The sequence below is a fragment of the Parasteatoda tepidariorum genome, chromosome 2 (assembly GCF_982258835.1).
Source record: "Parasteatoda tepidariorum strain Cologne lab strain chromosome 2, Ptep-v5.0, whole genome shotgun sequence".
In the NCBI taxonomy this organism is placed as follows: Eukaryota; Metazoa; Arthropoda; class Arachnida; order Araneae; family Theridiidae; genus Parasteatoda; species Parasteatoda tepidariorum.
In genome coordinates, this window is record NC_141756.1 from 98,681,002 (window position 1) to 98,697,799 (window position 16,798).

The following is a 16,798-nucleotide window of genomic DNA, read 5'->3' on the forward strand; positions in this document are numbered from 1 at the left end:
TGTTGTTGTTGTTGTTAATTTACGTCGCACTAGAGCTGCACAATGGGCTATTGGCGACGGTCTGGGAAACATCCCGGAAGATGATCCGAAGACATGCCATCACAATTTTGATCCTCTGCGGACCGTTTCGGTAGCCCGACGACCTGCGCTCGAAGTCGAGCACTTTACGGTAGCACAGTTTAAGGAGGACCAATACCGCACACCCTCGGTGCCTACGATGACTGATCCAAGTGGTCACTCACCCGTACACTGACCGCAGCCAGTGATGCTTGACTTCGGTGATCTGCTGGGAACCGTGTCTTAACGATCAGTCCACTGCGGGACGGCTCCCTGTTGAAACATCGAAGTAGTGGAAACTAAGAGTAAGAAATATGAATTAGTAAGAAAATCATATTTACAATAATAGCGGCAGGCTTTGAAATACTAGAATCATATTATCTTCAACAGAATTAATTAAACAAAACATTTTTTTTTCACGATTTAAATAAACTGGATGAAATTAATTTTCTTTTTCAGTTAAATGGCATTCCACTTGCGTCATTTCTGTTCAATCCTCGTAACTAAAAGAGTTTAATGTGACGGATACCGTCAAACAATAAAATGCTCTAAAAATAGTAATATAATTAACAACTTTTACAGAAATTCGAACACATGATTCCAATCGTATTAGGAAATTGAAACACTTTTTATTTTCCCATAATTGAGCCTACATCTTACATTATGGTACTAATAAGTTTCATAATTAGGTTTTCTTTCTTTTTTCTTACATATCTTTACGTAAACTCAATGAGACTAGTCGATATTTTCAAATTTTTTGTCAGATTCCATGAAACTAATAGTTTTTTAATCAATTTTTCACGCTGATTCTGAAGAGGGCTTCTGTTATTGTCAAACACATCAGAATTTCGCGAAATAAAATTTTAAAGTTAGGTACCAATTTTTATGCATTTTTTTACACCCAGTCGAATAAAACTAACCACATGCTGATCGGATTATGTATTTTAAAGTTGTGAGCAATTTTATGAAAGGAAAATGTTAAAGAAAAAATGATTTGAAATAATGCTTTTTAAAGAGGCTGAGTAAAATATTAAGATTTCAGATGTAACTTAGAATATCAAGCAGAAAAAAACTAACTGTTAGTTGCTACAATCATTTGTTTAAATATAAAAAATGCATGTAACTTTCAAACAATAAATTCTTCTATTTGTAGCTGATTTTATTCGATTCAGCCTTAAAATTACATAAGAAATAATACTGACTTATTTCTAAACAATTTAAGGTTTCTGAAATTTTTGTTAATTTTTCAAGTAGTGAACCATAAGCAGCGGCAAAAAATTCTCATAACCTTGGAACAAATTAGGATATCAACATGAAATCAGACTTTATTTAACTCTACTTAGTATTCTAATAAGTAATAACAAGCTGCTTAGTAAATAATTAACATGTAAAGCATGTTTTACAGACTAACAAATTCAACTGAGATTTTGATAAAATAGGCTCATTTCTGAAAAGAATTAAGAATACACTTTAAGATTAAAGATTTGAAAATTATAAAAAATATAAAATTCGTTAGAAACCCATTGTAAGAAGAAGAAAAATATCAATAAAAGTTGCGATATAGCAATATTAGTTCTTATTTAAATCTGAAATATTAAAAAAAAAAAAAAAAAAATCAGCTGAACTATAAACTTTGGAGTAAGAGGGAGGAAAATAGATGGTAGCAGAATTCGCTAATATATATATATTTTTAGTAATATATATATATATATATATATATATATATATATATATATATATATATATATATATATATATATATATATATATATATATATATATATATATATATATATATATATATATATATATATATATATATATATATATATATATATATATATATATATATATATATATACAGTCAATTCGCTATAACTCGAAGTACGATAACTCGAATATTACTATAACTCGATTTTTTTATGAGGTTCCAACCCTTTTATCTTCAATTTCATGTTAATTATTCTCGATTACTCGAATTTTACTCCCTTTAACTCGATTTTTTTTTTATCTTTTAAAGCAAGAAAAAAAACCTAGGAGCTGATATCTTGCCCCTTCCTTTGCAACACACACACAATGTCTTTCGCACTGTTCATGGAGAAGCTAAAGCTGTCCCTCTTGAAGTATATGAGCAGTGGTTAAATGAAACGTTACCAAATTTACTTCAAGGATACAGTGAAAATGATGTTTTCAATCTTGATGAAATGGGTTTATTTTTTCAATGTCTTCCAAATAAGACTATGATGTTTAAGAAGGATAACTGCTCAGAGGGTAAAATGAGCAAGCAACGTTTGACTGTCCTAGTTGGTGGAAATGCGTCTGGGACAGAGAAATTGCCCTTACTTGTTATCGGAAAAAACCGAAATCTCCGATGTTTCAAGAATGTAAAAACGTATCCTTTGGATTACAAGTCTAACAAAAAGTTTTGGATGACATCAGTTTTATTTGAAGACTATGTAAGAAAATTGGATTGGAAATTCTTCGCTAAAAAAAAAACAAGTGATACTCTTTATGGATAAATGCACAGCACATAGTGATCTACTTAATTTGAAAGTAGTAAACTTGCAGTTTCTCCCACCAAACACAACAGCAAAGTTGCAGCCGATGGACCAGGGAATCATAAAGTGCTTCAAACAGTCTTATCGTAAATGGCTTGTCAGAAAAATGATCTTAAATATTGTAAGCAATTAGAAGATTTGTAATTAATAAGCATTAATTAAATAATCACACAGTATTTTGAAAGTCTAAAACCGAAACTAACGGTAAGTCGAACTTCCGATATGTCGAAGTTTTTCGTCAGTCCTATCAGATTCGAGTTATCGCGAATTCACTGTATATATATATATATATATATATATATATATATATATATATATATATATATATATATATATATATATATATATATATATATATATATATATATATATATATATATATATATATATATTTAGTATTGCTAAGTAAATAATGTATGGAATGACATTATAAAACTATTGTTCTATGTTTTACTGCTTCACAGCAATGCAGAAAATTAAGTAAAATTATATCGCCAAATTATTTTTTTCTATCCAAATCTTTCTCTTGCTTACTCTAAAAATAAAAAGCAACGCAAGATAATATCAGAAAATACAAAATCTAATATTATATAGCATCAAAACTAAAAACTAAACTCAGTGGCGCGACAGCCCATAGAGGGCCGAGGCTAACTAATGCAAAATAATATTACGGAGAACGCTAAATAATATTAGTTTGCACAGAATCTAATATTATACTATACAGGGAAAACATCGATCTTTTGTAACTTTCTAATATTAGAAGTTGTGCAAGATAACGTTAAATTTTTCTGATGTTACCTAATATTAGGTGCTACTTGAGTTGTTAATTAGCATGTTTGAAATAACCTCCTCAAGACATTAAAATTGAGTCCTAGAACGTGAAGATCCGATCATTAGATTAAGAGTTATTCAGGGTAGTCTGTTTTTCTTTTCTTTTCTTTCAATTTTCATTTAAAAATACATAACACGATGTATGATGTTTTTAGATAAAGTAGACAGAAAAAAAAATTCACTTTAAAGTTTTTTCAATAGTTGAGTACATTAAAAGATTAAAACAAAACGTCCCCTTTCATTTAAGATTAATATTTCAATTTTCTTCTACTCTGCTCTATCACTTACAAAAACAGGTAAATTTGAAGGTAAAGTTCTAAGATTTCAGCGAATGAAGTTTTTAATCAGGTAATACTTTTCAGTTACTTTTATAAATTATCATGTCTCTTTTTTTTATCAGTGGTTTCTAACGAAATGACGTAACAATTTATAATTTCAATATTTTATTAGACATGAAAAAATTAAATAAAAAAATCCAGATGTTATTTCGTTTGTGCACAGACATTTTTAAAATGTATAAGCATCTTTATAATCGACACAATTAGTTCAGAGTTACACAAATATCGGCAAATCAAGACATTTCTGATTTTATATTGGAACCGTATGCTGTTGGGTGGTACTTGACCGATGAAAAATGTGTCCAGATATCGATGAGATGACTACTGAACGACATGCACTTATTGTCGTTTGAAGACTCTTGTGGAAACAACACTGCCAACTTCACATGTCTGTAAAAAATGATAAACGTAATTTTAGACTATGTACAAATTTAGAACAGGCAGTGTTCCGTGCCAAATTTACTAACTTAAAACAAGCAGCGTCTTATGCCGATTTTACTATCTAAAAATCAGCAGTTTTATTTCATATTTAGCTTGGAACAAATTTAGTTTAAACTGAAGACAAGCAGTTTTAATCCATACTTACTTAATAAAGAAAATTTTTAATTCGAAACTTATAACTAATCATGTATGGAAAAGATTTGATGCGGAATTTAGAAAAAGGAGAATTTGTCGTCACAATCCAGCTAAAATGAGCAAATTTTGCCTCGAGCACTATGCTGGATGACAAGACAAGTCTCAAAGGCTGAATTGTGAAGAGCGGTTCCATTCCTTAGCCCCTTCTCCCTTCCCTCTATTCCTCTTTTCAGTTGTTTAGGAATGTACTACGATATTTTTCATTTGCTTAATATTTTTCGTCTTTAATTAATAAAAATATTTTTTAAAATTTCGATGGTGCTTTCTTTTAGAACTATGTTTAATGTAGTTTTCAGTTCCAGATAGTTTCCCATCTTAAAAGATTTTAATCTATACGAAAATCAAAATAGAAACTAACATATTCCTTTCTTCCATGACGTTGAAGAAAGCATGCGAAGTGTTGCCATAGGTAGTGAGTTCTGCTCTACGCCACCTGCAGCCCATTTCGATTGCCAATTGCAGAAACGAAGTTTCAGGAAAACCCCAATTCTAAAGATCTAGTTCAGCCTTGTCTAAGTTAAACCTACTCTGAGGCATGTTTAAATGTTGGAAAAAGGATAAACCAAGGCAACCTTGTTTGCCAAGTTTAAACCAGGCAGACGAGTTCTAAACCTCTATTGGCGATCGAAATGGGCTGCAGGTGGCGTAGCGCAGAACTCTTTTTCTATGGCAACACTTCACATGCTTTCCCCATTAGCGTGTGGAAAGTCATAGAGGAAGGAAGTACGTTAGTTTCTCTCTTGATTTTCATATAGATTAAAATCTTTTAACTTGAAAAACTATATGGAACTGAAAACTTCATTAAACATAGTTCTAAAGAAAAGTATCACGGAAATTTTTAAAAATATTTTTATTAAGTAAAAAGGAAAAATATTAAGAAAAGAGAAAATATCGTAGTACATTCCTGTATAACTGAAAAGAGGAGGAGAGGGAAGGGAGAAGGGCTAAAGGCATGAAACCGGTCTCTCCCCAGATGGCGTATTCGAGTGTTGCGATCGCGAATCTTCTGTTTGCAATTGAAGCACGCTTATATCGCTGTCGTCATTGTTTTGTTTTGTATTGTTTTAACATTTTTAAATTATAAATACGTTCATATTAATGAGAAATCATAATATAATTTCCAGTAGTGAACATCGTATGTCTTTCCCCCTCCCCTGGATATCCTGGATTTTTAAACCTCTTTTCCTCTTGGATTTTAATATTACACATTTAACTTACTGATAAGCTGGCGTATCATGAAATTTTTTATATTTTAATTTAACTTAATTTTAAATTCTTCTCTTAATTCTAAATAGCCGAATTTGCTGCGAATTTTGCTTATATTTGAAATGAAAAAATTTTAAAAGTACTCATATATGTTTTCAAATTTTTCCCTCTTAATTATCCTTTTGTATTTTAATTCGTTTGGCAAGTGTATTCAGAGGTAGCTTCCTCCTACATTACAATTAGGACAATAACTATTATATTCAGTGTTTAATTAATAAACGAAGATCAAGGGGGTGGAAAATGGCGCATGTCCATGAAAGCTGATTCTGAGAAAAACCATTTTCAAGGTTCGAGAATTTTCACTAGCAAGCATATGATTGCAATCGGAAAAATTAAATGTATCCAAACATTACTAGTATTTGCTTAATTCCCTTTAAAATTTCAAACCAAAATTTAAAATTTTCAATGACGAAAAAAAAAAAAAAAGAGGTTGAGCAAGAACCGTTTTTTCTTCATAATCCCTCCCCAACGAATACTTCCTTACTAGTTTCACAAAACTTTTCATTGTTTTGCTCGTCTACCCGTAGACATGAACCTCTTTTCCCAAGCACAGCCTATCTGTACTGTGTATTAAATAACTCTCTGCGAGAACCGATTTTCCCCGTTATTGATTTGCGAAAACTTAGAATCCTCAAACTGTACAAGATGACGATCTAATCAAACTTAATTCTAAATGTCAAATACTTAAAAAACTAATTATGTAAAAATGGGTACTTATCGGTTATAAGACCCATGAAGCCAAGCTTGCCAATACGTAAGAGCAATGCCAGGTTCAGACTAACGCAAGCCGCTGGCTGTCGATAATACATATAGGTATATCAAATTCAATAATATTGTGATCAGTATCGATAGCTGCGTCTATCAAATCTAATATATATATAATTCTCTTACGTGGCTCCCAAATTTTGGCTGTATTTCTTTTCCGCCGGTGGCAACGTTTGCTTTGTTTTGTTTCCGTTACTATTTCTCTTACACGGCGATAAAAAAAAAGCCTCATTACAACTCCCCGAATGGCAACGCTAGAAAATCGACCCATGATTGCCGCTAAAAATGTCACATGTCAAATCTACTGAGGTGGCTCAACATATAGCGCTTTTAAAAACGGAAACTGAAATAACCAGAGAGCATCAGCTGCGGCAATCTCATACTTTTAAGATAGGCAGAAGTGAGTAGTCTTTGTCGATAGATCTCGTTTTAGTATTTTGTCGAAAGCGCTTTTTTTCACGAATTTATATATTACGAATTTATTTGACGATTTTTGATTTATATCACGAATCATACTATAGCTCATTTCTAATAGGTTTAACGAATTACATGTCATTTATTTGAATTCAAATTTATTTTAATGACTTAGTATTTACTAAAAAGATGAAATTTTTTTTAAAAAAAAGTTTTCATATGGATTCGAATGATTGTTTTTAATTCTTAGAATTTGTGTATTTGCAATGTATCTAAGTTAGTAGCGAGCGTAGGGAGCTTGGTTTGCGAAGCAAACCATATAAGATTGCGCAGCAATTTTCGGGGGATGACGAGCGTTAGCGAGCAGGGGGCGCAGAACACTAGTATGATTATAATATCGTAGTAGTTAGTGATATAGTGAAAATTATTTTTATTTTTTGGTAATGAAAATATAGACTAATGCAAAACAACAAAAATTAGCTGAATATGAAAAAATTTCATGACATATTGTTAAACGCCTATATTTTTTGACAATACGTTGTGATATTAAAATTTGTACTTATCAGCTATGGCGACCAGAGAACAACTCTAAAAAAAAAAAAAAAAAAAAAAAAAAAAAAAAAAAAAAAAAACAGTGTCTATGACTGATAAGTGTCTAAAAATGTGATGAAAGACAAAACTTACAACTGTCATGGTATCTCCAGAAAATTCGAAGACTTTTTTTACTTCCTTATCCCCACGTTGAATTTGAATAAGTTTGTTTCCATCGCGTGTAACCACCATCTGTAAGAAAAACATTCTTTAGTGAGGCAAGGGAAGAATTAAGTTAACAATTATTTCAAATAATTTTGAAAAATCTTATCTCCTCATGTTCACATCAGCACTTTTTGTGCCAATTAACCCCTTCTGAACTGTGATCACATATACTGATTATCCCTTTACGAATATAAGCCTCTCTGACTCCAGCGGCCCGAGACATGATCTCATTTTTGTAGACTGGTATCTTTAGTAAGTATAATCTCGGAGTTTGTGGGGTGCTCTCTTTCTCCTTCTGCCTTTTCTTTAGGACAAGCGGTTAATTTTAGGTTAATTCCAAGGGGCATTTTTTAAATATGAGGTATCAAGACTTGATTAAGAAAGAATAAACTTCGAGAAGGTTTTATCCCCTGATTAAAAATGTTCGATAACGTACATACTGATGTTTTGCTTTCAAACGCATTCTGTTGTATTTGACAAATTAGTTTGTTCATTCGTCAAGTCAGGACTGATTTGACGCATTAAGGAGATACTGTTTAACATATTAAGGGAATGAGCAGGATCATCTGATGGAGACAGCAAAGGATAAATCAATTGGTTAAATTTAGTGTATAATTACCCCTAAAATGGTGTTTGAATGGAAAATATTTGATTTTACGGACTAAGAGTTCCCGATATTATTGGGATAAAATTCAAACCTAACCGTTGCATTCATCTACATTTTTGATTACTAAAACTCTTGCTTAATTGTTTGTAATTCAAAGTGTTTTCAAATCATCACTGAAAAAAGGGGGGGAATGGTTGTAAAACTTATTCTAACTTTGACTGTGGCACCATCAATTCTCTTCTCTTCGAACTCTTGGCCAAGCTTGAATTTAACTTCAGAGTTTTTGTTGAAAAGGATCTTGATGGAGTACTCATCCCCCTCTACCTTGATCTCCACAATTGGGTGTGCTGATTCAGCCAATTTGCGAGCCTCAGGGTCAAAGCCTGCGGATAAATAATTAGTGATTATCATAATATCAAGTTTAAGAAGTATCATAATATGGTTCAACTTATACCATTTAAATGCTGTATCAAATTTGAGCACAATTATGGCTTCTAACGGTATTAACTTGAACTATTAGAATAAACTTATCTCATATACCTTTTTTTTTGTAATGAACATTTTTTTTATTTAGAACTAGTCGCCTAAGGCGGCCAGCTGTCCGCCACGCTAAAGGTTTTCGCAAATAAAGTTTTTTAAAACATAGCAGGAAATCTGAAGATTAGTGGACAATTAAAGTGTTCCTGTCCTGCAATTTTGTCTTCATATCCAGTTCTCCTGCAGATGTGTTATAGCTCTTGAGGATGTTTGAAGATGTAACTTTGCTATGGTAACCTAACCTATAATATAACTATCCGGTGGAGACTTGTTTTTTTTTTTTTAAAGAAAAAGGCCTCAGAAAGTGTATTGGCATACAAAAGTTGCTTTCGAAATTCGATCATGTTCCATCCTTCTTTGACGTTCCACAGACGTTTCTTGGACCCTTCTTCTTCTTTGAGAATTTCTTAATATCTTTTTCTTTGACAAAATACAAAGTTTCTTGGAAGGCGGTTCTGCCATGTCAGTAATCGGGTTTTTACGAAGTCAACGAATACTTTAGAACAACAATTACTATTAAAGCAAATCATGAAACTTCAATATTAAAATCTAAGTGCTTACCTGCAAACTGAAACTTTCTGAAAATAACTAATTGCATTCAATAAAAACTGTTGAAATAAAAAATAGAAAAACCAGAGAGATCCAAGGTAAGTGTGATCGTTCCTTCAAAAACAATTAAATTCCTATTTTATATATTATATAGCTACAACGCTTAAGAAGAAAAAAAAACTAAAATGCTAAATACGTGAAAAGAACGCGAAAACGAATTAATTTTTTATGGTATCAATTTCTATTTCTATATAATTTTTCATGGTATCAATTTCTATTTCTATATCGCTACAAAAATTATAGTCTTCGCTTAAGAAAAAAAAAAAAATAGAGCGAGGAAAGAAGAAGAAAAACTTATTATAACAATTATGAACAGCGACAAATATATCAAAGTGAAGCGTTCTATTTACGTATCGAATATGTTGCCACATTTTTAATACAAAAGTTAAACTTTTCTCCACTTTGATAAATGTAAACTAATGCGAAATTTGCAATTAAATTATTAATTCCTTCGTATATCATTGGTTTAAGTTGTCGAAAATTAATATTTCAATTGTAAGGTTCGCATCAGCATACATTTATAAGAGTGGAGAAAAGTATATGCATTTTTTAATAGTTTTTTGAATATGGCTCTTTGAAGACGAAAAAGCATAGATTTTCTTACAAAATGTCTGATAATTAAAAAACTAATCCAAATTTTTGAAAAAGAAAAAAAATACTTCTTCATTATGTCAAAACACAATTATGTGCCGAGTTTCGTGCCTGGGCGAGGCTTCTGGGGCGATATATTGGGATTACAGACAGACACACAGCCGCGTTTATTATTATGTATATAGATTAGCAGAACATTTCTTATAATATTTGTTGATTATAAAAAAAATATAGTGCGTGGAGTCCCTCCGCGCGTAACAAGTGAAACTTCGTAATGTGGAAATGAAAATAGAAAGGGGGTAGAAATTGATTTTTAGTGAAATCATATTGTTTCTTTAAGACAAACTTTATTAACAATACTTACAATTCACAATTGATCGCATCTTTTAATTTTCATTTTCGAGTGGAGAAATATTCAAATCTATAACATTTACAATGGGATTATGATAACTAAAGTAAGATACGAAATGTTTGAGTTCTATTTTTTCAATATTTCTTGCAAAAACTGCATCAATGGTAGTTACCCCTTTGGTTGTTGGATCATTTCTACCATTTATCATTTCCAATCCAAATTTGTCTTTAAAGAAGGTTAATAATGTTTCAGCTTCAGGTAACGAGATATTCACATTAAAATCTCCTGCAAGGATCACAGGCAGCTCACAATAATCAATTTCTTCACCAGCAGCGTCTGCCAGAACTTGCGAACCTGCAGTGCATAGTGGCAATAAAGATTTCGCAATAAATAATTTAATATCCCTCATGGCTGCATTTGGTGAAATATAAATGACAATTAGAAAAGAGAAATCCTAACAATCAATTGATATTCACAAGAGACGTACCTTGACATAACCTTAAATCCGTCGCATTGTCCGTGAGATTGTTTTCACTCATTTTTTACAATTCGCGATCGCAACGAACTATAGGGGGCGTTCTTGTATGAGACGCTTACCTGCGATTTCTATATGAACCGTCATTCAGTTACTCTGGAGACGTCGTTAATGTAGCGTGTAGCATTGCAACGTTCCTTCTTTAATGTGGCTTATTAAATTTAAAAAAGAAAAATGCTTGATCTTCTTTCTTGTACAACCGAAAACAAAATGGTATCTCTTTTCATTAGAGAAGGAACATCCAAAACACATCGGAAAAATATTTGTACATTAACAGAAAAAAATATGTATATTCTTATAAGAGTTAAAACCTAATGCCCGAGAAATAGTATTACTAAATTTAATGATATAACATGAAAGGCCCATTTAAACTTTACATTCTATAGTTTTAAGAATCATATTAGTTCAAAAATTAAAATGAACAAAAAGTATACATAAGCCTCATAATTTTATGAAATTTAATTTTGTAAACAAAGTTTTTTGACAACAATTTTTATCAAAAAATTTCAAGTTTCAATAAAAATCATTATTTAGAAACTAAAAAACGTAAAATAAAGAATGCTGACGAAACAAAAACAAAAAAAAAACAATTCTTTTTTGTCGCCATTTTTAGTGCTACGAATATTCGTCTTTGGGATTTGCCAAAAACAAAACAAGATGCAATTTTATTTTTTCAGGAGGGAAATATTTTACCGAAAAAACGAAAATGTACCAATTCCCACAACATAAAACTTTATCTTGGTAAACGTACGTTTTGGAAATGTTATTTCATTTGGAATCTTATTCATCAGAGTTCATATGGCGATGTGATTGTTTTGAATCTATGCTAAACTCTATATCGGCTCATTTTCCACCGAAATCCGATTAACTATTTTGATTTTAAATAAAGTGTTTTATTTTATGAATTGTCGCAAAAATTTTAAGTTTAGATTGGCGGCACTTAAAAACCGCCAAATCTTTTCTGAATCATATTATTTCAAACATTGGAATATACAAGAAGTATACATAAACACATAATGTTATACCATTTAATTTTTCAAAAGTATTTTGAGAACAATTTTTATCAAAAAATTATAAACTAAAAAACGGAAAATAAAGAATTCTTAGGATAAAAAAAACGATTTTAAGAATTCTTAACATTGAAATAAAAACTTTCATATTGTTTCTTTTTTTATTATTCTTATAGTTCTTAATCAGACGTAAAAAACCATTCCGTAGAGAACCATCATCAAATGAAAAAAAAAATATTTACAAGCAAATTTTTTATTGTAAAAATCATTGCACTTACCTGATTTATGATTCCCGGAGAATTCCAAAATGATAAGTTCCTTGTTTGAAAACTTTATTCTCAAATAATAGATACATAGTTTATACCTTCATTACTTTTAGATAACATACTACACAGCAAAATTTTATAATTGATATGAATTTGAATATGTAGCTAAAAACAGAATAGCTGAATTCTAGTTGAACTTATTCTTTCAAAATTAAAAAAAACTTACCAAGAAAACGATTTAAATTAATTAAGAATCAGCACAAATGGCACTATTTCAAGTAACTTGGATAATTTTTTATTGTTGTTTTCCGAATTATATGGATACAGAAATATATACTATTCTATAACGAAGAAGAATATGCTATAACTATTACAATTCTGTATGTTCTGAATTCATATTTATTCACTGGAATGACGAAAGCAATGTTGACTTCACTTTAATTCGTAATGAATTGAAGACAGAAGAAATGCATTTTACCTTACTACACACATCTGTAACAGTATCCGAAATCGGAAGTCATCAGTTGCAAGTTTGTTGATAATAGAAATTAAAAATTATTGAGGAATTTTTCTTCAAATGTTTGGCGTGTTCTGTTCATGGAAGATTTACTAATATTCTGGAGATTTTTTTCAAGTTCTTCGGCCTTTTCCTTAGGGAAATTTTGTTTCTTATTTGCTGCTAAAAAATGGCGTCTGATTCAGTCAATGACTTTGATGGAACTAAATGAAAACGTGATAAATTAATGTCCGATATTTACAGGCTCCCGCTAGACGGCGTACTCGAGCGTTGCGATCGCGAATTGTTATCCACTAAGTTTGAAAATAAAAAATACTACCCTTTTAAATTACATGTGTATCTAATCAAACTAAAATATTTATAGAAAAACAATACTTTTATTATTTTTATGCTAGTGAGAACCAAAACAATATTGAAATGAATGAGGGAAAACTGGATCCTACCACGTGATTTCCCGGCCAATAAAAATGTAGCGTTAAACGTTTAACGCGACCTTGTTGGACGTCGCATAAGAAGTATAACTTCAATAATTTTTTGTTTAAATAAAGAGACTTCAATGAATTTTTTTAGAAACATTTATGAAATTGTTCTGTTAATTTAAGATTAAAAAAAAATGTCCCGTATTTGGAGTTATATTATTTTATTTTTGAGTTCTTATTCAATTACAATAACAGCTTAAGACCTTGTGATCATCAAAAAGCTCTTTCAGCCTCCAAAAATGAACTCTCAGGATAGAATGAATAACCCCTAATTTATGTCATTTTTTTATTATGTATATAATTTATTATAATTTATTTTTTTATTATGTTTTATTATGCAATAATTATTATAAATATTATTTGAATATAGGTTAATGTATTAATTAACCTATATTCAAATAATATTTATAATAATTATTGAATAGTTCTTGGGTGTAACTCAAAAATTAAAGTTATTGAATATTAAAGAAAAATAATAAGAAAATGGATAGCATGTTTGGCTTATCGAAATATTTCACGTGAACATAGAGCTTCCAATAAATAGTTTCGGAAAGTATATATATTATATTGAAATTTATGTTTTACAATAACTAAAAATACTTTTTAAAAATTAATTTTCATTTATTTCAGAATTACTTATCATTTAAAAAAAAAAGTATAAATATTTGAAGCTAAAGGAATGAAATAAAAAAGTATAAAAACTTATAAATGACAAACGAAATTAAAAATTTATAAAAAAATTTAGAAATAAAAATTACCAATTTCCGTCAAAAATTCTCCAAAATTTTCACTGGAGTACAACTTGTATCTTCCTTGGATATCAAGCATTTTAGAAATTAAAATTATCGTTTGACGAAAAGCTTCAAATAAAAACTTAGCCTAGCAATGAGATGGTGGCAAAAAATTTTTCACGTAATAAGCTTTAATCTTTAGAGATCCAAACCATAAGCAGGACTTGTATTAGAAAGATATGACTTAAGCAACCGGTTTTTGACATTTCAACCAAAAGCAATACAGGTATCTAAGTAAACACATTTCAGCACAGTGGCGTAGCGAGCTTAACTCGCGCCCGGGGCACAATATCCCTTTAGCGCCCCCCCATTCGAAAACCACATAATCTTATATGTTAAATATACTCTCAAATTAATAAATAAATAAAGTAAAATAAATAAAGTCATATACTCTAGCTAGGTTTTAAATTTGAGACAAAAAATGTAGTTGAGAGAACAAGACTAGATTTTGAAATGTATATGATCATCTAGAATTAGTTCAAAAGATACCTATTATTTATTTTACATATTTATAAAGAAATATTTTGAAAACACGCAGTTTTAAAACAATAAAAGAATAAACATTTATTATCTCTAAGGAGATACATATATTTAATGATCATATGATTATAATACATTAATAAAACTAATTACTATGTCTAAATTTTCCATGCTTTTGATGAAGCAAATGTATCAATAATATCATCAAAATTGATCATTTAAACTTTTACTCTTTCCATACTTAAAAATGCTAGGTCACTTAGGCGATCTGTCAAAATTAATTTTAATTTGCTGAATGAACGTTCGCAGCTAGCAATTGATACTGAGATAGTCAGGAGTATTTGAAATGCCGCTCTCAGATTTGGAGAAACATATTCTCCATTCGAGATTGATTATAAAAGTAAGAAATTCTAATGGAGTTTTAGGTTTAATTTCTTTTCTACTGCGGAGTAACATTTTGCTGTCACATATTTTGATAATAAGTTCGATTACATTGAAATCTGTATTATAAAATTCACCCAGATTTTTACAAATTTTTTTCAAGGTCGTTATCAACATTATCCTTGTTTAATAAATTTTCAACGTCCAGTAGAAATCCAATTTGAAATTAAGGTCACTTAATGGTGTACACATTTCTTGTTGGAGACAATCAAGAGTGCTTTTCATAACGCGAGAAATTTCACTTTCTGCGGAAAGACCACCATAGCCAATTCTCCAGGCACGTATTGTTGTATCCATATCTTATTTTTCACAAAGAGACTCTGCTTTTTCTATTGCCTCTTTACAGAGCTTGTCTCAAATTTCGGCTAGTTCAGTCGCTAATGATTCAAGATCATGGAACACTTCTTTAAAATTCATTCTAGGATCTTGTAATCTGAGCTGCACACGATCAATCCTTCTTAAGATTTCATACCAGAAATGAACTAAAGTTATAAAACTAAAGGTTAGTATATTTTGCAACAGAATTGTAGCTTCACTTCTGTTGTCACTTGTAGTGGTAGTGTGCTCTGCTAATTTTTCTATTAGTTCTTTTATATTCTCTAGCTCATAGATGATAACGATAACCGCTTGTATTCTGGCGCTCCATCGCGTTTCAGATGTGTGACCTGCCATCACGGCAGCATTATCGTAACATTGTGATCTGCAGTTTGTTAATGAAATTTCATCGTAATTTAATTTCTCTAAAATTGTATTTTCGATCGAGGCTGCATCTTTAGCATGTATTTCAATAAAACTCAAAAAAGATTCTTTGATGGAAACTTTTTTATTGATAAAATCAGCATCTACATACCTAGCGACTTGGGACATTTGTTCTCGATGAGAGATATCAGTAGTTGAATCAAACAAAAGTCCATAATATTTATTTCTTTTGATATCGTTTATTAGTTTATTTTGAACTGTAGATGCCAGAAGATGAATGAATTCATTTTGAATCTGTAGTGACAAATATGAGAACAGAACAACAAATTTTTCTGTTAACAAATTTTTTCATACTCTATTCACTTAATAATAGAATCGTCGAGTAGATGTAGTAAGCAATCTTATTTGATTTATTACTTACCAAGAATGCCTTGAACTTGAAAGGTAGTAACATAGTGAAATATGCAATATAATTTATGCTGACATTAAACTTATATATAACATTTAATATTTATTAACATTTCATTTTTATTCTAAGCAGAGCTCGATGGCAAGGACGTGAATTAAATATTGAAATATATTTAATATGAATATGAATTTAATATAATATTTAATATGAATTAAATATTAATTATTATGAATAATATTTATGAATTGACATTTATTATATTACACTGGCACTAAGTTAAAATATATTTTCCAGAAATCAATTATAATAAAAAAAAATTATTCAGCAATATTTTGTTTTGCGGACCATTTGGCGCCCCTTTGTGAATAGCGCCCGGGGCATGATGCCCCCCCTTGCCCACCCCTCGCTACGCCACTGTTTCAGCATTAAATTATTTCAAATGTCAGTGATTCAGCATTAAATTATTTCAAATGTTAGTGATTCAGCATTAAATTATTTCAAATGACAGGTAAAATTTTTAATGTGATTTGAGCTATTTTTATCTGCAAATTTTTTGAGAAGAACTGTGTTTTATTTATTTGTTTACTTTTAAGAAATGTTTTTAAATCGATATCAGAAATGCTCTACTAATGAACAGTCATTAAGAAGTTGGTTACAAATCGTTTGCAAAAATTTCAGCCAGAAAATCATGTGACAACAATCATGTGTTAAAAAATCAGGAACTAATATGGGCGATAAGGACACTTCACTTTCCCCCGGAGATTTTGAAAAGCAACACGCTAATGACACACCGGTTTTACGCACAAAAAGTAGCACTCGCATCCTTAATTATATTATTTTCTGACATCCCCGCC

At 30.4% G+C, this 16,798-nt stretch overlaps 1 protein-coding gene across 1 annotated transcript; it reads right to left on the minus strand.

Annotated features, from left to right (window-relative positions):
• Positions 1–3,872: 3,872 nt before the first annotated feature.
• Positions 3,873–14,147, minus strand: LOC147815945 (fatty acid-binding protein-like). The gene is made up of 4 exons (XM_087157843.1): positions 13,883–14,147; positions 8,442–8,611; positions 7,550–7,648; positions 3,873–4,174 (listed from the first exon to the last, which is right to left on the minus strand). The coding sequence occupies exons 1-4, from the start codon at positions 13,950–13,952 to the stop codon at positions 4,124–4,126; spliced, it is 390 nt and encodes a 129-aa protein (XP_087013969.1). The 5' UTR covers positions 13,953–14,147; the 3' UTR covers positions 3,873–4,123.
• Between the last annotated feature and the right edge of the window lie 2,651 nt (positions 14,148–16,798).